At 45.4% G+C, this 22,122-nt stretch overlaps 1 protein-coding gene across 1 annotated transcript in view; it reads left to right on the top strand.

Moving 5' to 3' along the window:
- Positions 1-22,122, top strand: part of TAF1B (TATA-box binding protein associated factor, RNA polymerase I subunit B) — a 254,378-nt gene that overhangs the window by 176,989 nt on the left and 55,267 nt on the right. Inside the window, exons 10-13 of the mRNA XM_082252374.1 lie at positions 679-856; positions 2,743-2,783; positions 9,553-9,646; positions 9,972-10,042. Coding sequence (XP_082108500.1) covers positions 679-856; positions 2,743-2,783; positions 9,553-9,646; positions 9,972-10,042 — 384 coding nt within the window. The remainder of the gene's footprint in view (positions 1-678; positions 857-2,742; positions 2,784-9,552; positions 9,647-9,971; positions 10,043-22,122) is intronic.

Here is a 22,122-nt window from a genome sequence, read left to right as displayed (position 1 = left end):
GCCAGGTTGGTCAGCTAGCAGTAATGGCTCCTGCAAGATGTCAGAATGCCATATCAGATCCTGAATACTGCTGCAGTGAGGACAACTACCACCATTAGTACATTTCCCACTCTATCAGGCTATTGTTACCTGATCGGATAGGATCAGCAGGTTTGTCATAGCATTTGTATACATGGCTTTTCTGCTTTATAGTACTGCAGTAATATTTTGTGCATGAGCAAGCCAAGGAAAGGTAACTGTCTATAGAGAGTAGCACCAATCAGCTCAGTGAATGCACCAGAGAGACTGCTACCCTATGGCTGGTCCTCATCTCCTTCTTTACATGCTAAATATTGCTAGGGGAATCAACATTTGCTGCCCCCCCCCCCACACACACACTTCCCTTGGTAGGATGGGCATTTTGTACTGTTAACTGAAGGACAGATAAACCTTTATATAGCATGCTATGAGTGGGGCACAGAATGCTGTTTTTTTTTTTATTTATTTTTTTTTTTTTAATAAAAGTGAAATTTATTGTTCAAGAAAAACAAGTTACTGTTTCAATTTGTAACAGCTTCATAGGTGACTGCAGTTTACAGGACACTTATTGTGTATATTATATCATTTTACCATAAAACACAAAAGTACTGGGATGACAATTCTCATAAAAGTCACAATTCTCTGTTTTAAATCTTGCAGATGAGTTGCACAACTGGACCTACCGGGTAGCCAAGAAGACCGGGTTGGATGATGTCACCACCCTGACATATGATCCCGTGAGGAAACGAGCGAGATGTATCCCCTATGACATTCAAGCAGTGGCAATCATAATTGTTGTGCTCAAAATCCTATTTGTCCTCAACGATGACTGGGAATGGTAAAGCTCATCACAAAGCATATATCAATCGAATGCATTTATTATACAAAATTGCTATTACTTGTATGCATCAATTCAGATTTTAGGTTTTCCTTTTTGATTTGCTTTTTATATTTTGTGTAAATTTATATTTAGAACCATTTTAGTGTAAACTTGGAAGCACTTTCCTTTACTTATATCACCACTGTTTTCACATTTTTAATCAACCCCAATTGCAACCTGAATTACAATTTTTTTTTTATAGCAGGACATGATCATTGGAGGAGAGCATAAGTTCCCAGCATAGCTAGAGACTTCCCCATGATTGTGTAACCTACTCAAACAGACTAATGGCACTTTTCCACTGCAAGTACCGGCTAGTACCGGCTCGGCTCTACTCTGACCTGCTTGGCCTGGTTTGCTTTTCCACTGCTGGTACCGCATGGTATAGGGTCGGAACGGTTCGGTACGGTACGGTATAGGTTTACTTTTCCACTAAAGCAGTACTAAAGTTAAGTGGGTGGGATAACAACGGGGTGGGTGGGATTCTCTGACCAATCAGTGCCTAGTAGTGACTGCATGCAAAGGATTGTGGGATATGGTACCAGTTTGGTACCTGTTGGAACCACAATCGAGTAGGTACTGTTTTTTCAGGGCCGTACCGTACCGTTCGGTTCCATGCAGTGGAAAAGCAAACCTATACCGTACCGTACCGAACCGTTCCGACCCTATACCATGCGGTACCAGCAGTGGAAAAGCACAAAAGGGTGCCGAACCGGTACGGTTCCATGCAGTGGAAAAGCGCCATAAGAGATCATTTAAAGGCTCGGGAAACATTTACAGGTGTTTTGAGTTAATAGGCTAATTAGAGTGTTGACACCATGAGTCTACAAAATTTAACTTTTTCACAAAATTCAAATTTTCCGAGATACTGAATTTTAGGTTTTCACTAGCTGTAAGCCATAATCATCAAAATTAAAAGAAAGAAATGCTTGAAATATATTACTCTGTGGATAATGAATCTATATAATATTTTTACTTTTTTAATTGAATTACTGAAATAAATTAACTTTTTGATGATATTCTAATTTTTTGAGATGCACCTGTATTTTGCATTGACTTAAACAAAACATAGCCGAACCAGTAACCTCAAAGATGCAAAATGTTTTAAGATTAATGGCTCATACACAAGGGCGCATTCACCAATACAGCCTAAAAAAACAGATGTTTATTGGTGCCTGAGAGCCCCTGGTGCTGTGTACAGCCTCTCATAGACCTAAATTGCTGTATGTAGGTATACGCCACTACGTGTATAAAATGGCACATACGTACAGATGTCTGTACGCTTGTGCCAGTTCACACAAGTAGCAGCACAAACCTATGTACAGCCACACATATACCTGAATTGCTGTAGGCGGCAGTATGTAGGTATACGCCACTACGTGTATAAAATGGCACGTACTTACAGATGTCTGTACGCTTGTGCCAGTTCACACAAGTAGCAGCACAAACCTATGTACAGCCACCTATAGCCTTTCATGTTTAGGGGTGGCTGTACAAAGCACCAGGTACTCCTTGGCACCACAATACGCTTGTTTACACTGTACAGGTGAATGGGACCGTTTTCAGGACCCCTAAAATGCACACAAAGGTTAATTTGTTATGCAGAAAAATAAATATTTGTTTTTATACTTTTAAATACTTTTAGAAAAAAAAATTCTTTATTTTTAAAAAATGTTTTTAAAAAAAAAAGAGGACAAGAAAATTGCTATGTGTACTTTCCTTTCCTAGTCAAATTAGTAAATATAATAAGTGTAAAATAGAAGTAATATCCTCGCTTTTGTTTTATTTTTCCATAATGAATAAAAAAAGTATAGAAAACATAATTGTCTTTAATTGTTTTACAGGCAGATCTCAGAAATTGCTAGTAAAAGAAATAAGACTGAAGGTAAGGTGTGTGTGTGTGTGTGTGTGTGCTGTGACATTTACAGTGCAATTTTGTAGATGGGAGAAAGAGAATTGAGGAGGTGTTACCCCCCAGTATCCAATCATATTCCAGCTGTCATTGTGCATGATTGCTTTCTGTGGGTACTACCTTCCAAAGTATGCCAAAGAGGAAGAAAAGGGGCACATACTGATGCCGTCACAGTTTATTCCAGTAACAGATCCAGATCATCATATTCCACCTGTCCTCAATTGCTACAGAATGTTTCACCATAAAGGGCTTAATAATGGTTTAAGCCTATTCTGGCAAAACATGTTGAAGCAGGTAGATGACAGACAGAATGTCATGCTGTGGATCTGTTATCAAAATAAACGTTTTTTAAACAGTGTCATGATACTGGTGTGCAGCCCATGGTTGCAGAAAAAGAAAATCGCACCATCTGTGGCCTGCTTAACTGTACTTCCCAGGCTTTTAAACCACAGATGCGCTTTCTCAATTGCATGATTCACACATGACCTCCATTATTTGTCAGGACAGTATCAAGTCTTCTAGGCATGGAATGAACAAGTTAATGACATATTGCAACATCTATCCTTTTCCATTCTTCAAGAACTACCTTTTAGAGCCTGGATGCTGGATGGAGAGTGATGCTCAACTTGCTCTTCAGAATTTCCCATAAGTGTTTGATTGGGTTCAGATCAGGAGACATACCTGGTCATTAAATCACTTTCATCCTGTTCTGCTTCAGAAATACAACAGTGACGATAGATGTGTATTTTGGATCATTGGAAAAGTGCACGACGACCAAGGGCGCAGAGTGATGGTAGCACCTTCTCGTTCAATATAGAGCAGTACGTCTGTGAATTCATGATACCATCAATGAAATGCAGCTCCCTGACACCAGCAGCACTCATGCAGCCCCATAGAAGGACACTGCCACCACTATGTTTTACTGTAGGCACCATGCATTTTTCTTTGTGCTCCTCACCTTTGCGACGCCATACAGTTTTGAAGCAAACAGTTCCAAAAACAATTATCCCTAGTTTGGCTTTTTACTTTTTTAGCCGACTGCAGTAAATTTACATGGCGATTTTCTTTACCCTTCTCATCAGAAGATGCTCCTGTCGGGGTGTTAACTTCCATGGACGGTCTGGACGTCTCTGTGGGATGGTTGCAGTTCCATCTTTGCTAAATTTTTGTATCACTTTTGCTACAGTATTCTGACTGATAAGTAAAACTTTGCTGATCTCATAGCCTTCACCTTTCTTGTGTAAAGAAATTATTTTCTTTCTCAGGCCTTGCGACATTTCTTTTCCATGTGGTGCTATTGCTGACAGCATGAAATGGGAAGGGGTTTTCTTTAAGTATTGCCCTTTTATAATCAACTGTCCGCTGAATGCCTGTTTAATGAATAATTAGACACACCTGTAGTTGAATTCTTGTTAAATAGGAGTTTTTGTCTAAAAATTTTGCTTTGCTCCTAAGGCCCCTTTCACACAGGCTTTCCTGTCAGTTTTTCAGGTCCGCTTGTCAGTTTTTCAGGCCGACCAGATCAGATGCTCCATGCAGTCCTGTGGCGCAGCGGATGTCAGCGGTGACATCTCCGCTGACAACCACTGCTTTCCGATCCTGTCCTGAAATTCGGACAGATGAAAACCCTATTTTCCATCCGTCTGAGTAATCTGATTGGATAAGATTGGATTAAAATGGACAGGTGGTCCGTTATCATCCGATCTCCCATAGAGGAGACAGAGCTGTCATACGCCTGCTCAGCGGGGATCACCGGATCGATCCCCGCTGAGCAAAACTGAGTCTGCTGGGCGCATCGCCCGTGTGAAAGGGGCCTTAGACATTTATTGGGATGTAGTCCTTTTTGCAACATGGTCTTGAATTAATTTCTTAGGAAAAATACTTTTTTGTGTGTGCATATTAACAAATTTTGGTTGCAATCAATGGCCCGCATTTGTGGGAGTATTTTGTAGCATGGTGTCCCATAGAAAATGTTGATCCTGAAAGGAAATTAAGGGTTTTCTGACAAATCTGTTGGGTGTACTCATTTTTGCAAGCATTGTATGAGGATTGAAGCAATTCTTATATCACTGTTGCACTTCAAGGCGATGGTATAATATTCTGATCTCAGTGTAGCACATACTTTCTAGCATTCAGCATGTTTACGTAAGCAGCTTAAAGAAATCCTCCAGGATGTAAAAAACTATTTTACCTAATCTAAAAATACCTTTTAATAATAATAAAGTGAAACTAAAGTTTTCAAAAGAAACCTCGCTGGCAGGCAGACTTCTATTGCAGAAGAGACTCTGTATGTCTTTTCTCCAATAAAGCATATAAACTACCTTGCCAGCATTATCGGCTTGCCTTCATGCTGGGATAAATGTTTCCCGATTTGTATGCACTGGTGTTACATCATCCCAGGCCAGCCAGTTAAGATAGTTAAGACCTCAAAAATGGAAGAAGACTTGGTGAAGATGGAAGCACCAACAAGGGAGCTGGCGTCGCTGGAGGAGAGGCAAGTATAGCGGAGTTTACCTCCACTTAACTCAATACAAGCATGTAATAGCCATACAGACAGATGTGTTAGAGCATACATATACCTTATGTCATGAATTCTTCCAGAAAGTTAGCAGTGCACTTCCTTCGCCTTGTGCCTCATCACTGTATATATGCAGTATGACATCATCTAAAGCACTGTGTCTCTGAATGCTAGTCTCAGGAGATTTGGAATTAGATATTGTGTTTTCACCACTGTGTTACTTGCTTTTCTTACTCTAGTGAAAGCTGCAGTGCAATGATTTTCCTGTTAAGGATAATAATTGAAGTTTGCGCTCAGTCACAATGAAAGACTGCTGCTCCAATATGTATAAGGAATACTAGGACTATACAGATTATATATGGAGTGCAAGTAGTGCACTGTCTCGAGGAATATGACCATACAGATCACAATATAGACATAAATATCTAAGACCGCAAATGATCCCCCTTATGCCCCAACTCTTTCCAAGTGCATATTATTTAAAATATTCAAACAGACTCCAATCTCAGATAACGCTTTCTAAGGGGACACACGTGGGGCGGAGCTAGCAATGTGATGTCAGCATGCACGGACTGACATCATGGCTGTGCCTAGAAAATAATGTTTGCCTGTTACATACTTACTTTTCTGTAAGTGCAATACTTTTTATTAAACATTCGGTTTATACAGTATAGCACACGTGGGGCTGAGCTACCGATGTAACGTCAGCATGCACGGACTGACATCACGGCTGTGCCTACAAAATACCCGTTTGCCTGTTACATACTTACTTTTCTGTAAGTGCAATACTTTTTAATAAACATTCGGTTTATACAGTATAGCACTAGTTTTCTTTCTTACTTTTACCATAGACAACTGTAAGAGTCGGGACCCGGAACCTACCTTGCTATATAGGATCCTTTTGTATAAAGTGGCATCTGATGTATTCCAGCTGAGAATATTTTCAAAGCACTGTTGATCCCATTTGGGCTCTGTTGGTCTGGTAAGCGGTCCATTTGTCTATATCAGCATGGTGGGGATGCGGAAGCACGTTTCTTAGGATTATTTTGACACATGAGCACTTTCTTTTCTTTGCACTTGGATGAACTGTTTATTGATGATAAAGAAAAGGACTTTTTTCTTTGCATGAACTTTTTGATTAAAATTCTTTTGCACTTTTGAGAAGTTACATTGTATTCCAATGTGATTCACACTGTTTATATATAAATTCAAGTCAGGAGGTTTTTTTTGTCTTAATGCATTCTATGCATTAAGATAAAAGGCCTTCTATGTGCAGGAGCCCTGCTCAGCCTCCCTAATGCTCACCTTTCTATCCAGCGATGTCCACGCGTGCCTCAGCCGTCTCTCCCTGATTGGCTGAGACACAGCAGCGGTGCCATTGGCTCCTGCTGCTGTCAATCAAACTCAGCCAATCAGCAGAGAGAGGGGGCAGGGCTGAACAGCAGCTGCAGCTCAGCTCAGGTGCCCCCCCAAAGCAAGTTGCTTGCTGTGGGGGTACGCAACATGGGGGGGGGGGGCAGGAGCTCAAGTTGGGACCCAAGACAAGGAGGATCTGAGCTGCTCTGTGCAAAACCAACTGCACAGAGGAGGTAAGTATACCATGTTTATTTTAATAGAAAAAAAAGGAGACTTTACAATCACTTTAATTTAATTAGCTTCAATATTGGTGGCACTTTCAAAATAAGCACATGACAGTTTGGATATGTACAATGATTTTTTTTTTAATATTTCAGATTATATGCACTTGGAAAGAGTTGGTGCATATCTCTCTAGGGGATCGTTTAAGGTCGTAGATATTTGTCCATATTGTGAGCTGTTATGGTCATATTTCTCGAGAAACTACATGCAATCCATATATAATGATTTTCCTGTGACATGAATTCTGTGGGTCTCTGCTTTTTTGCAGTTATGCTGCTTCAACAATATCCCCCTATCAGTAATATCACATCACTCTGTTGATCACAGGTGATCCGGGGGGCAGCTTTCACATGAGGAGGCAAAGCTTTAACAAGGAGGTCCACCTCCACACAGAGACACAGTACAGAACAAGGCGTGATAAGTCAGTAATAAGCCAGTAATGGGGCAAAGATCAGCGACTAAACCTTTGTCCTCTGCTTGGCTTTTTGGGCACAGCTTTCACAGTTCTGATACCTTTTAAATAGTTGCTAGCTCACCCCTATTCTCCTGGCAGCATGATGAAATGGCTCTTAGCCCCTGAGTTAATTAAAATAACAAGATTTACGCAGGATGGCACAATGTATCCAAATAATATGTGTGCAAGGTGCAGCACTGACAAAAAAAGATACTAGACATAATAGTTACATGTAAACAAAGCACTGCACCATAAATAATGTTACAATTAACCTCTTCAGTGCATTTGACAGCACTGCCACTGGAGTCAACTACAACACAGTGAGAAATCATGGAAACTTATTTAAGAAAAACATCTTACAGACCTAGAACATATCAATTAAATGTAAATAAAATTGTTTAACAATAAATGTACCTCCTGGAGTTTTAAAGTAGAACTATAGGCAAAGCTTTTTTTTTTAATTACATTTTGGATAGAGCAAGGAAGGGTTATAACCCTTGGCAGATTTGTTTTTGTCAACTGTGTTCCATTGCAGAGATTTCCCTTCATTTCCTGTCCCCTAGCCAGACCAGAAGTGAGAAAAAATCCCTGCACATTTAGGGAATTCCTTGGGGACCCCCGGGCCACCAGGACTAGTGTCCCCATTGGAATATTTGCCCTCTATTACTTTTCTAGGGGCAACTCAAAATTTGGGATTTTCTTTTACTTTCAATGATTGTACACAGGGCAAATCAGGGGGGATCTCCTCACGGGGGCACCTCAGCTATTCAGCAGTGACCGCAACTAGTGCTTGCATCAAAGCTGAGTAGTACGAGGATTAAAGAAGTCAAAGTGTTTTCATGATAGTTCTCTTTTGTCTGTCAAATTCACTGGAAAAAACAAAACAGAATGATATAAACTATGTGACTGCTTTGTGCAGTGATTGGACTCTAGGTAGTGTAAAACCTGTATTGGAAATTGCAAGGATTGCAGCCATCTTTATATCCCCACTGACCACAAGGGAGGAATTCTAATTTCCTCATCTCACTGTGGTATGTATTTCTTGCAAGAGGTCTTATCAAGGCAGGGTTGGAGCATCACCAATGTTCCATAGTTGTGACCTTATTTGTAGGTAGCCTTCTTGAAAATAAGTGAATAAGTCCCTCTAAATTGGAAATGTCTCTAGGTAAAAATTGCATTTACAGAGAAATTATTGTTCTTTTAGGACAAAATTGTTTGCACTGAAATCTGAATTTACAGTTGTGTCTGCTGCAATACCACTACCCTGTGCAAAATTTTCCTGGGCTTAAAGGCCTCATTACATAGTGTTCCAGAAATCCCATGTACAGTGATGGACCAGACCATTTATTGTTCTTCTCAGTTATACTTTGTGTGGTCATGCTGAATATATAACTGAAAGTAAAAATTAAAATGCCTTTGGTTAATGGGTTTATTTCCATAAAACTTTTTTTTTTAATATCCTAAAATACTAAAACTTGGATGGATCCCAGTGCTTGGGGATAAATTAATAAACTAGAGGATGCAAAACCTGGTGCAGCTCTGCTTTGAAACCAATCGGCATAAAGTTTTTTTTTTTTTTTTTTTTTTTTGTCAAAGCTTTAGGCCCCTTTCACACTAGCGGACCAATTGGGTCCGTCTGTCACTTTTTCAGGCGGACCCGATGACACTCTCCATTCTCCTCTATGGAGCAGCAGGTGTCAGCAGACATGGCTGTTGACACCTTCTGACATCCGATCCTATTCACTGAAAACATCCCCATCTGCCAGGCTGATGGAATGGCAGTCAGGTGTAAACTGGCAGGTGGTCCGTTTCTAGCCGACTGCCCATAGAGGAGAGTGAGCTGTGTCTGTGTCCATTCTGCATAAGCGGAGCAGGCACGGACAAGCCATCTGCCTGCTCAGCGGGGATCAGCGGACCGATTCCCTGCTGGGCCCGCCCCATGTGGAAGGGGCTCAATTGAACAAGCTGATGTTAGAAGCTCATTGGCAACCATAAACAGCTGCACCAGATTTTGCACTCTCCAGTTTTAGTAAATCAACGCCTTTGTCTCAGTATTTAGTCACTGCCCGTTTTTGTCTTTGTAAAGCTCTCCCTGTGCTCTGGTTACCTCTGTCTCCTTTTATCAATATCAGGGATTCAGCTGGTGTTTGACTTCAGAAATTGGTATGAAACAATGGATATGTGCATGAAAGAAGCACAGCAGAAACTGGAAGAGGAACGGGCCAGGTAGGTTACATGTTCTGTTACCTCTGCTGTACCTGGCATCTGTGGCTACAGACTACTAGAATACCTGTTAATTATGCTTCTTGTGTCTCTTTATATCATTGCTGGCCTGGTCATGCGCTTTTATTTTTTAAACTTTATTTTTTCAGTTCTACTGTTCTCCAGCAATTATCTGCCTCTCTATGAATAGCCTTATGAAGTAAATGTTTATCTCTCCTTAGTTCTTTCTTTCAAAGGCGTCCGTTCCCTGGTCTTCACTTTAGACACATTACCTTGGTTTTTGTGTCTTTTATACATCTTGTTGATCTGTTTTCTTTTCTGCTTGCAGATTTTCTTGGAAAAGTGAGAGAGTCATCGATCATCGCCGAAAAGTAAAATCCGTGATTGTAAAAAGAAAACGTGAGCACATTGTTTACTTTTTTTGCCTAGAGTTTTTTTGTAGCATGTATATTCATGTATTTAATCAGTGTGTTTTAACCACTTGAAGACCTGGCCTATTCTCCCCTACATGCAAAAATAATTTTCTCTTTCCTTCATTGACTGATACAGCTCCTGATCTTCTTAACCATTGGGTTATACTGCCCCTACAGAAGTAGGATAGTAGGCAGAAAAAAAGTCTGGCTACGCCTTTGGGCAGTCCCAGGGGATATACTCCCTCTGTCTGCTGTAGGTACTTCATTTTTTTTCTGCCTAGTCAGGAGAAGGAACCTAGTTCCTTGCTGGGATCTTAGGTCCTAGCAACTTTTTCTTTTAAGATAGAATTTTTTTCTCCTGGATTTTTACCTGTGAGATCCACAATCAACTGCCAGACTAGGCGACGGGCTGGACAATCTAGATCCAGTGGTCATCCCAGTCTGGCCAGCAAGAACGCGCAGACCTCCGCTACTCGCTAGGTCGGCCCCACCAGACAAGGGCTGGCCTGCGAGTTAAATGCCTTGGGAGGTCGCATGCAGCCGGGTCTCAGCCTGAGTCGCAGCATTCAGCCTGCCCGACAGCCCCTCATTTAGATGGAGAGGAGGTTTTGTCTGGAGCGGTGTCTGTCTGGTTCTTGGTATGGTAAGTAACTGTCCCCCCTCTCCCCTTGGAGGGTTTTGGGGTGGACGTGGGCCCCTCCATGGGATGGTTGGTTCCCCTCCTTCCCGTCAACCCCTCTCATTGGTCTGGTGGTCCCTGTGGGCCATCCCCCCCCCGCCCCTTCACTGACGCTGGGGCTGTGAGGTGGCATGGTCCACCGCCTAGGGTGGGGGCAAGGTGCTGTGCTGGCGATGGGGGCGGGTGGGTGCCTTCCTGCCTGTACCATTTTCTGAGGCCTAGGGATCCCTTCTGGGTCCCAAAGAGCTGCACAAGGCTGCCATTTTCTTGTAGCCTGTGTGCTTAATGCATGGCGGCCATGTTTGTGTAGTCCGGCTGCCATTGTTTGGTTGTTTGCCATTGAAAATAGTGGTGGCCATAACAGTGGAGCCCTCTGGGTGGCGATTTCGGCGGTGGGAGCCCCTCTTTATCCACTGGTGCTGACTCTTTGATCTTTTCATTTCCTTATCTCGCCATTCGTGCAATGCAGATTCTCCTGGTAGCTGCTGTGCCTGGTGGCTTTTGGTTGACGGGCTGGCAAAAAGCCTTCCCCTGCCTCATCTGTCTCATCAGATCATGAATCTGATTCGGCTGCCACAGACGTGGGTCACCCTGCTGGGTCTGCGACCACGCGCCCTGAATCCTCAGTGAGAAGGATTCCTCCTCTTCTGTAACTGCGTACGAAAATGTGCTGATGGACGAACTGATTGTAGCTGTGTGTGAGACTTTAAAGATGGAGGATGCAGCTGAAAATGTGGCAGAGGCGCAAGTTCCCTTTGGCATTCACAAGCCACCCTGAGCGGAAAAGGTCTTCCCTTTCCCCTCCCATTTTGACAGAATTGTCACTAAATTGTGGAAACAACCAAAGCGTCCCCTTGGGGTCCCTAAGTGATTTTCTTAGGCGATACCCCTATGAGGAGTCCCATCTTAAGAAGTGCACTGTTCCACCGGTGGTGGACCCTCTGGCTTACGACCCCGGTCTTTAAGGATCCGGCTGACCGGAAAGCGCAGAATATATAAACCCTGGCTGGTTCAGCACTGAGGCTAACATTCACCATTACCCTGGTTTTGCAGATTCTGACCGAATAGGCTAGGCTTTTGGGCCTTGACCTGGAGGGGGAGTAGCTCCCCCTGCCTTTTCTGAGCTGGTGGACCAGCTGGTCCAGGGGCTGCAGTTTATATGTGATGTCTCTTTGGATGCGGCTCCCCTAGTGGCTTGGCTCTCTGTTTCAGCAGTGGTCCTTCGGTGTGTCTTTTAGCACAAATGCTGGTCTGTAGACCAGGCTTCTAAAAAGGCCTTGACTTATCTTCCCTTTCAAGGAGATCGCCTGTTTGGTGCTACCCTAGTAGAAATAAGGAAGGTAATGGCGCTCAGGGGTAGTGCTAGGGGGGTAGTTCAGCTGCAAAAAAAGGGGGGGAGGGGGTAGGGTATCAAAGGGAGTATAGCGAAATACAGGAGGCGTCATGTATTGAGCCGATGGAGTTATCAGGGAATCCTAGGCACAAGGGGAGGATGGAGAGTCCATGTGCTAGTCTCTGGAAAGGAGAATAATAATAGATGGACCTGAGATCCAGTGGGGGATGAGCAGATCCGGGATAAATCCAGGGATGGATGGATGGATGGATGAACACTCAGGACTGCTGACCGGAGGAGTGAAGCCAACTCTAGTAAACAAGTAAAGGAGGGGAAAGCGCCTCTTGAGTGTAGTAAAAGTAATTTATTACAGTAACAATAGTAGCAACTTACATAGAGGTAAGTGGATTCAGGTGTTCAGCGTGTCCTGCTCCGGCGCTAGATGTAACTGTGTGCAGCATCCAGATGAGGTCCGGCAGCTCTGAAGGACCCGAGAGGCCTGCTCTGTAGTCTTCAGAGTCGCGGTGGACGCGATGGAAGGGCTGGTGCGGTGGCCGGCGGGAGCGTCTGACGTCACTGGGAGAAGAGGGCAGTGTGGGCAGTCTGGGCTCACTACGCATTTCGTCGCATGCGCCGATGTCTGGTACGGACATGCGCACTCCTTTTGTCAAGTGTCCAGACGGGAAGAAGGAGTCTGTTTATATAGCCCACGGGGGGGGGGGGGGGGGTGCCATAATTAAAGCGGCAGTGCAAGGGAAAGACATTTAAAACGGCAATGCATGTAATAAAGGAGATAAAACAACGATACATATATGCAGAGAGAGATTATACTGATCTTGGTGTCCAATATATAGAGATGCAAGGGGGCAAAGAAAAGGCCTAAAACAAGTGTGTGTGTGGGGGGAACAATTAAGATCATTTGGCAGTAGGGGCAACATGATGAGTAAAATCAGATGGGTAATGAATTGTATATATGATGATGATAGCATATGAAGTTAGCATATATGATGGCAGGGACATAAAGGATCTGTTTTTAGACATCAAGGAAATTATAAGTAAGTAAAATAACTATAATATGGACTCGGGGATAGAGTATGAGGATTAAGATCAAGGACCTCATGTGGGTAGTGAAAAGGTTAATTTGATCTAAAGTGTAGAGGGATAAGGGTGTTGGGAACCACAAGGAGGGGAAAAAGAGGGGGGGGGGGAGAGGAAGGGGAAAAAAAGGGGGGGGGGTTTACTTACTGAGAGGTCTTGGTGACGAGGATAACTATGATATGCATACTGAAAAACCTGGAATGGTAACAAAGAAGCATTAAAAGAGGAAATGATGACGGAATATTATATTAGGACTACAAGATGGTATTAATATCTAATTCCTCATTTAGACCATTGGGACTGAGGCTATCTAGGGTATAGATCCAGAACGCTTCTCTCTCACATAGTAGTGAGAAACGTTCTGCTGCTGGTAAGTTTTTGGGTATGGATTCGAGGATCCAGACCTGTAAACCCGCCGAGGACTGTTTGTGACACTCCAGGAAGTGCCGGGGAACGCTGTGTAGGTCACAGCCAGTTTCGATAAAGCGTCGGTGTTTGCCGAACCGCTGTCTTAGGTGGTAGATGGTGCGTCCTACGTATAGGAGTGGACATGGGCAAGAGAGGCAATAAACAACGTGGTCGGTGGAACAGTTGTGGAAACCATCAAAGGTGTATGTTTTGCCTTTGTGGGTGAATGATTTCTGGCCGTGTTGCACAAAATCACAGGTTTTGCAGAGGGCTTTTTTTGCACTGGTACATCCCCTTGAGGGGTATGAGGCAGAGGGGGTTGGATTTGGGTTTTTTGAGTTTGCTGGGAGCAATTTTGTTCTTAAGGGAGGGGGCTCTATGGTTAGTGATACAGGGTTTGTCTAGGATATTGGCAGAGAGAAGAGGATCCTGTTTAAGAATACCCCAGTGTTTGGAGATAATACTTTCCATCTTTTTATGTCGTCCGTGGAATCTGGTGATGAACCGGACGCGTGGTTATCTTTTTTGGGGGGTTTTCCGGAAAGATAGGTGTTGTAAGCTGTGTCTATTAATGTATTGGGGTAACCCTTGTCCAAAAACTTCTTTTTGAGGTGATGGCTTTGGGAGATGTAGTCGGATTCTTTTGTACAGTTTTGTACCGTAGCCGGCAGAACTGTCCCTTGGGGATATTTTTTACTCCTAATGGGTGGTGACTACTGTCATAATGTAGATATGAGTTTCCAGCAGTTGGTTTGCAGTAGTTATGAGAAATGATGGTACCGCCATCGTGGCTTAGCTCTAGATCTAGAAAGGCTAAATGCTTGTGATGCCAGGCAGATGTAAAGGATAAACCAAAGGGGTTATTGTTACAATGGTTGATGAAATCCTGGATGGTGGTGGATGGGCTGTCCCAGATGATGATGAGATCATCAATATAGCGTCTGTAAAAAATGAGGTGCTGAATGTATGGATTGTTTTGCCAGATGAAAGATTTTTCCCAGAAGCCCATGGTGAGGTTGGCATAGGACGGGGCAAAATTGGTCCCTATGGCGGTACCTGTGGTCTGGAGATAGTATGTATCTTGGAAGAGGAAGTAATTGTGTGTGAGGCAAAAATGTATGGCCTGTGAGATGAAGATGGCTTGGTCCGGATTAATCATGTTATCCTGGGATAAGAAGTGTTCTGTGGCTGCTAATCCAATGTTGTGAGGGATGGACGTATAGAGGGAATTGACGTCAAGCGACAGCCATAGATATTGTTCCTCCCAAGTGTATGGTCCCAAAAGTTCCATGAGGTGGGCTGAGTCCCATATGTAGGAAGGGAGGTATTGGGCCAGGGGCTGTAGAAAAGTGTCTACATACTGAGAGAGGCCACTAGTGACACTTTCCATGGAGGCCACTATGGGTCTACCTGGGGGTGCAGTGGGATGTTTATGTATTTTTGGCAAGTGGTAAAAGTAGGGGGTCTTATAGTAATCTCTCTTGAGGAAGGATGCTTCCTTGGGCTCAATGATGTGTTGGTGGCTGGCGGTGGTAATTAGTAGTTCGACCTCAGCTTGGAAGTTGGGTAAGGGGTCTTTGGGCAATATCACGTAGGTGTTTTGGTCAGAGAGTAATCTAAGGGCTTCATTGATATAGTCTGCTTTGTTTTGGATGACTATACCACCGCCTTTGTCGGCTGGTTTTATGATAATGTCCGGATTTTGGGTGAAGTCTTTTAGGGATAGTCTTTCACCACGACTTAAGTTTTGTGGCAAATGTTTTCGGGTCTGAGAGGATTCTTCACACATTTTCTGAAGATCCGAAAAGACGACCCTATAAAAGGTTTCAATATAAGGGCCCTTGGAATGGGTGGGATAAAAGGTAGATTTGGGACATAGTGAAGTATGTTGTACAGGGGGGGAGGTGGGTGGATGTTGGGTGTAAAGAGGTAGTTCTGGATCGATATCACTGAAGGTGTCTTCTGTATATGTGGAGATGTTGAGGCTATCCAAAGGACTACTAGGGGGCTCTGCATGGGCTTCGGCTATGTTGGCCATAGCGGGAGTGAGGGAAGCGGTCTGTGTTGCGGTTTTGTTGGACTGTATATTAAAAAATCTGGTCAAGGTTAGTTTGCGGATGAATTTGTGTAAATCTTTGAATAGTAAGAATGAATTGGGGGCAATGGTGGGCGCAAAGGAGAGGCCTCTGCTGAGAAGGGAGATTTCAGAGGTGGATAAGGTTAGGGATGACAGATTAAATATTTTTATAGTTTCCGGAATTTGTTCAGGGTGAGTGTGGGTTCTGCGTCCTCCTCTGCATCCTCTTCTATAGGTTTTCTTTTGAAGCGTTGCTTTCGAGGGAGACCCACCTCTAAAAAAGAAGTCGGGTTGGAACAAGATGATGTGGGTATTTCACCTGTGGCTAAGTCCCCAATAACTATATGTTGTAAATTGGGGGCGGTGGCAGGGTGTGTCGAAGGGATATGGGTCATGGTTGACAGAGTGTGAGGTGGACTGCTGGCAGTTGTTAATTGCCGAGGTGGATGGGGTGGATGGAGGCAGGTTCAGCAACGGCCAATGGGGGTAGGGATAAGGGGACGTGAAGAGGGTGTGGTGTTGTCACCAGGTATCTTGTTGATGGTTTTTTTATTGTTGGTAATTCTTTTGTGGGTATGATTGATAGGATGTGTGGTTTTATGTTGTACAGGTATAGACTGTTGGTGAGGGGGTCGGGGGGGTCTGGTACTGGAGAATGTGGTAGGGGCATATGTCTTCTGTGTGGGTTTCCAGAAGAGCGATGGTACTGGTGTACAGGAGGGATGATCCCTAGGGGCACCCCATCGGGGATCCAATAAGGAGGGGATCTGTTTGTTTTTTCCAGGAAAATATTTTGTTGTTATGGTAATCGTCTAGGTCCCGTTTGAATTTACCTAGCTTAGTGGTTATCAGTGTGTCCTCTTTTTTTCTTTGTGTTTTACCACACTCAAGAAGCACTTTCCCCTCCTTTACTTGTTTACTAGAGTTGGCTTCACTCCTCCGGTCAGCAGCCCTGAGTGTTCATCCATCCATCCATCCATCCCTGGATTCATCCCGGATCTGCTCATTCCCCACTGGATCTCAGGTCAATCTATTATTATTCTCCTTTCCAGAGACTAGCACATGGACTCTCCATCCTCCCCTTGTGCCTAGGATTCCCTGATTACTCCATCGGCTCATTACATGATGCCTCCTGTATTTCGGTATACTCCCTTTGATACCCTACCCCCTCCCCCCTTTTTTTGCAGCTGAACTACCCCCTAGCACTACCCCCGAGCGCCATTACCTTCCTTATTTCTACTATTGTCTTCTTGAAGTCTTGGTTTGGCTTGCCACTGGGTTTGTGCGCACCTCATGCTGCTTACGCATAATGACTTGACCCCTTTGGTTCCCATTGTCATTAATTGCACTGCCGTGGGAGAGGAACATTATCAGTTTGTGGCGTTACCGTTTGGTCTCGCTTCTGCTCCTTGGGTCTTCACCAAAGTGTTGGCCCCGGTGCTAGCATTGTTACGCCAATGGGGGATCGCGGTACTGGGCTACTTGGACGACCTCCATCTGCAAGCAGAGTTTCCTGCTGCCAGGGTTCGTACGGTCATGAAAACCCTGGAAAAGTCATGGGATTTTGACATGACACTTTCCAGGCCTGGAAAATTTATGGAAAATTAGTAAACCCCACTAAGTTTTTTGGAAAAGTCATGGAATATTGTGCAACTATTTAATTTAGAAAATATGTCTCCGGGCCCCTTGTATTCCGTGGGAGCGGGGGACAGTAAGTGGACTATTTTCTCTGTTTCGGGTTTAGGCGGATTAATCAGCCGCAGCACGCTGCACAGCTGAAGCCTGGTCACTGGCCTCTTCAATATGAATAGACTGTGACAGGTTAGGAACTCTGTGGCGGATTGATCCGCCTAAACCTGAAACCAAGAAATAGGGCACTTACTGTCCCCGCTCCCAGGGGCGTACCAGCGGGGAGGGAGGGGCGCACACTGGGGGGTGTCAGCCGGGCCGCCCGCATCTCCGCACTGGGGGTGTCAGGCTGCACTGGGGGGGGGTGTCAGGCCGGTGTCAGCCGGGCCGTCCACATCGCTGCACTGGGCGGTGTCAGGCCGGGGTTCGCCGGGCCGCCCGCATCTCCGTGTGAAGAAGGCAGCTGCAGCGGCAGGAAGAAGGTCAGTAAGAGTGTCTGAGCAGCCTTGTTTTTTGTGCTGGATAGGAGGGGGATGGGATAGGGATGGGATGGGGAAGCTGCACATAGATGAATTGAACTTTCCATATTCTTCCTGCCGTCGCTGAATGCTTGTTACTCCTCCTCTCAGCAGCTGCAGGAGGAATATGGGAAGTTCAATTCATCTATATGCAGCTGCCCCATCCCCCTCCTATACAACTTCCTTTGCTGGCCCCCCTCAGTGCTCTTTAGCAACCCAATGCTCTTTAGCCCCCCCCCTCAGTGCTAATAACCCCCCAGTGCCTTTTAACCCCCCCCCCCAGTGTGCTATTAACCCCCCCAGTGCTCTTTAGCCCCCTCAGTGCTCTTTAGCCCCCCCCCAGTGTTCTTTAGCCCCCCCCCCCCCAGTGCTCTTCAGCTCCCCACAGTGCTTTTCATCTCCCCCCCATGCTCTGGCTCCCCCAGTGCTCTCCACCCCCCTGTGCTCCCTGGTTCCCCCCTCAGTGATTTCCAGTTTCCCCCCAGACAGTGCTCTCCAGTTCCCCACTCCCCCTGTGCTCTCCATCCCCCTGGTTTTCCTTTCTCTCCCCTCCCCCCCTCCCCAGTGCTCTCCACCCCCCTGCGCCTTCCAACCCCCCTGCAATGCTTTCCAAACCCCCCCTTAATTCTCTCCAGTCCCCCCCTCAGTGCCATTCAGCTCCTCCAGTGCTCTCTGCTTCCCTTGTGCTCTCCGGCCCCCCTAGTGCTCTTCTATCTTCTATCATGTCCGCAGTCTCTGACCATCTCTTGTATCATGTCCGCAATCTCTGACCATCTCCTGTATTATGTCCGCAGTCTCTGACCATCTCTTGTATCATGTCCGCACTCTCTGACCATCTCTTGTATCATGTCCGCAGTCTCTGACCATCTCTTGTATCATGTCCGCAGTCTCTGACCATCTCTTGTATCATGTCCGCAGTCTCTGACCATCTCTTGTATCATGTCCGAAGTCTCTGACCATCTCCTGTATCATGTCCGCAGTCTCTGACCATCGCCTGTATCCTGTCCGCAGTCTCTGACCATCTCCTGTATCATGTCCGCAGTCTCTGACCATCTCCTGTATCATGTCCGCAGTCTCTGATCATCTCTTGTATCATGTCCGCAGTCTCTGACCATCTCTTGTATCATATCCGCAGTCTCTGACCATCTCTTGTATCATGTCCGCAGTCTCTGACCATCTCTTGTATCATGTCTGCAGTCTCTGACCATCTCCTGTATTATGTCCGCAGTCTCTGACCATCTCTTGTATCATGTCCGCACTCTCTGACCATCTCTTGTATCATGTCCGCAGTCTCTGACCATCTCTTGTATCATGTCCCCAGTCTCTGACCATCTCTTGTATCATGTCCGCAGTCTCTGACCATCTCTTGTATCATGTCCATAATCTCTGACCATCTCTTGTATCATGTCCGCAGTCTCTGACCATCTTTTGTATCATGTCCATAATCTCTGACCATCTCTTCTACCATGTCAGCAGTCTCTGACCATCTCTTCTACCTTGTCCGCAATCTCTGACCATCTCCTGTACCATGTCTGCAGCCTTTGACCATCTCCTCTACCATGTCTGCAGCCTCTGACCACCTCCTGTATTATATCCAAAGCCCCTGACCACCTCCTGTATCATGTCCACAGCCCCACACTTTTTTTCCCAGGACTTGACCCCTGAGTATAGACAAGAGTGCATCTGTGCCATCCATACCAGTCCACCTGCACCCCCATCATGACTGTGGCTTGGGCCTAAAGAGTAAGGGCTGCATTTTGTGCATCTGACTGTGCCATCCATACCAGTCCGGTTGCACCTCCATCATGACTGCCTGAACTGAAGTTTCATCCCCAAGCAGGAGCGGCCATTAATCTTCTTTCTCCAGTTACAGTATATTGGTCAAATTGCAAGTTAACTTTATGGGGGTAACACAGTTTCAGCTAAAGTTAGTGTGTTCACAGGGTAGCAATGCCAGGGAAATGCAGCTTTAAAATGTATGGCTTCATGATGAAAAGTATGAGAGGTGGCTGGAGAAAGATCAGGACCCGGGATGTGCTAAATGTACACTGTGTCGTAAAATGTTTGACATTTCGAACATGGGAGAGGCAGAGCTGTCTAGCCATGCTAAAGGTGCAAAGCACCAGTCTGCAGCTGCGTGCTCGACAGCTTCCAATGCGATCGCTGGCTTTTTAACCCGTGCGCCTGAAGCGACACCGGCTCCCAGCTGCGGCAGCGGTGCTTCCACCTCAGACACTGTAAAACAAGGGACCATTTTGAGTCGCGCTGTATTCAGAAACCAAACCCTAACTGCGGCAGCGGTGCTTCCATCTCATCCACTGTAAAACAAGGGACCATTTTGAGTCGCGCTCTATCCAGAAACGAAACCCTAACTGCAGAGGTACTGTACGCTACAAAGACTGTCATTTAATTTAGTAAAAATATGCTGGGTGTGACATGGATTTTCTTCTTATTTAACATGTATACATAGACATTTCATGAAACTTTAGGTCATGAATATTTAAGTGAAGTCATGGAAAAGTCATGGAATTTTATTGGTAAAAATGTGTATGAACCCTGTGCTGCTCTGGTGGAAAACCTGGAAATCACCATACGAGCTTGAGAATGTTTGGCTGGATTCTGAATTTTCAGAAGTATGCTCTGGTTCCGTCCACAAAGCTGGACTATCTGGGTCTGAATCTGGATTCGGCCTTAGCCAGAGTGCTCCTTCCTTTGGAGAGACTCCAGAAACTGAGGCTGTAATTCGTCTCCTGCTGTACAGCAGATGGTAATCCCTCCCGACTTGCATGCGGGTGCTGGGCCTTATGGTGTTTATCTTTCAGGCGTTTGCACAGTTCCATACGAGGTCCCTGCAAGGGAGATTCTGGCCAAATTGGACAAGGATCCGCAGTCTCTGGACAATCCGATCCGGCTAAACCGGGGAAGAAAAGAGTCACTGATATGGTGGCTTTGTTCTTCAGGCCCTCGGCTGGGCAAATCCTTCCTCCTGTTTTATTGAACAGTGGTCATCGCGGATGCCAGCCTGTCCGGCTGGGGTGGCGTCCTCTACAAAATTTCTGCTCAGGTGGTCTGAACACTGGAAGAGTCCAGACTACTGATCAATGTCTTGGTACTCCGATGGATCAGACTGTGCCTACAACATTGGACAGATTGCCTTCAGGGATGTCCAGTACGCATTCAATCAGACAATGCCACGGCCTTGGCTTATGTCAATCACAAGGGGGGCACAAGAAATGTCCTGGTGGCTCTGGAGGTAGCCAGCATTCTAAGGTGGGCAGAAAAGTTCGTTCCAGCCCTCTCCGCCATACACATTCCCATTGGTGGAAAACTGGCAGGTGGATTACCTCTGTCGGTAGGCGTTGGACCAAGGAGAATGGTCCCTTCATCCAAGGGGGTATTATCAGTTGTGTCTCCGGTGGGGCATCCCCGAGGTGGATCTGTTGGCGTCCCAGCTCATCTGAAAGGTGCAGAGGTTTGTGGCTCGGTCATGGGATCATCTAGCGGTGGTGGCCCCATGGGGTCAGTATCATCTGATTTACTCCATCGCTCCTCTCAAGCTTCTGCCAAGACTTCTACGCAGTATCAAGGCAGAAGGGATTCCGATCATCTTAGTGGCCCTCGACTGGCCTCACCGGACTTGGTACGCCGATCTGGTGCGGCTGATCGCCGATGTTCCTGTGAAGCTTCCTCTCAGGGAGGATCTGCTGTCCAAAGGACCAATCTTCCATCCTGCTTTACAGTCGTTGGCTTTGAGAGCTTGGCTGTTGAACACCATGTGCTGATAAAAGCTAGGAAATCTACTTTTAGGAGGATCTACCATTGTACGTGGAAATACATACATTGCATGGCGTGAGTCTCTTGGGGTTCATTTTTGCTCATTCTCGGTGACTCGGATCTTAACCTTCCTTCAACGGGGGTTGAGCAGAAACTGGCCTTGAGGACTATCAAGTGTCAGGTGTCTGCTTTAGCAGTCTTCTTTCAACGGCCCTTGGCCACATATTCCTTGGTGCGTGCTTTTCTTCAAGGAGTTAGACACTTGACCCCTCCAGTGCGGTCTCTGTTGCTTCCTTGGGACTTCAATTTGGTGCTCTCAGTCCTTCAGAAGCCTCCTTTTGAGGATCTTCGGGAGATTCCCCTGCTTACGCTGTCCCAGAAGGTGGCCTTTTTGGTGGCTTTCACCTGTGCGCAAGGTGTCGGAATTGGCGGCGTTACCCTGTCATTCACCTTACTTGGCAGTTTACAGTGATAAGGTGGTTCTTCGTCCCTGTCCGTCCTTCCTTCCTCAGGTTATCTCTGATTTTCATTTGAATGAAATCATTGTGTT

This window comes from Pelophylax lessonae, assembly GCF_965119305.1.
Source record: "Pelophylax lessonae genome assembly, chromosome: 3".
Classification (NCBI taxonomy): domain Eukaryota; kingdom Metazoa; phylum Chordata; class Amphibia; order Anura; family Ranidae; genus Pelophylax; species Pelophylax lessonae.
This window is presented reverse-complemented; position numbering and strand designations above follow the sequence as displayed.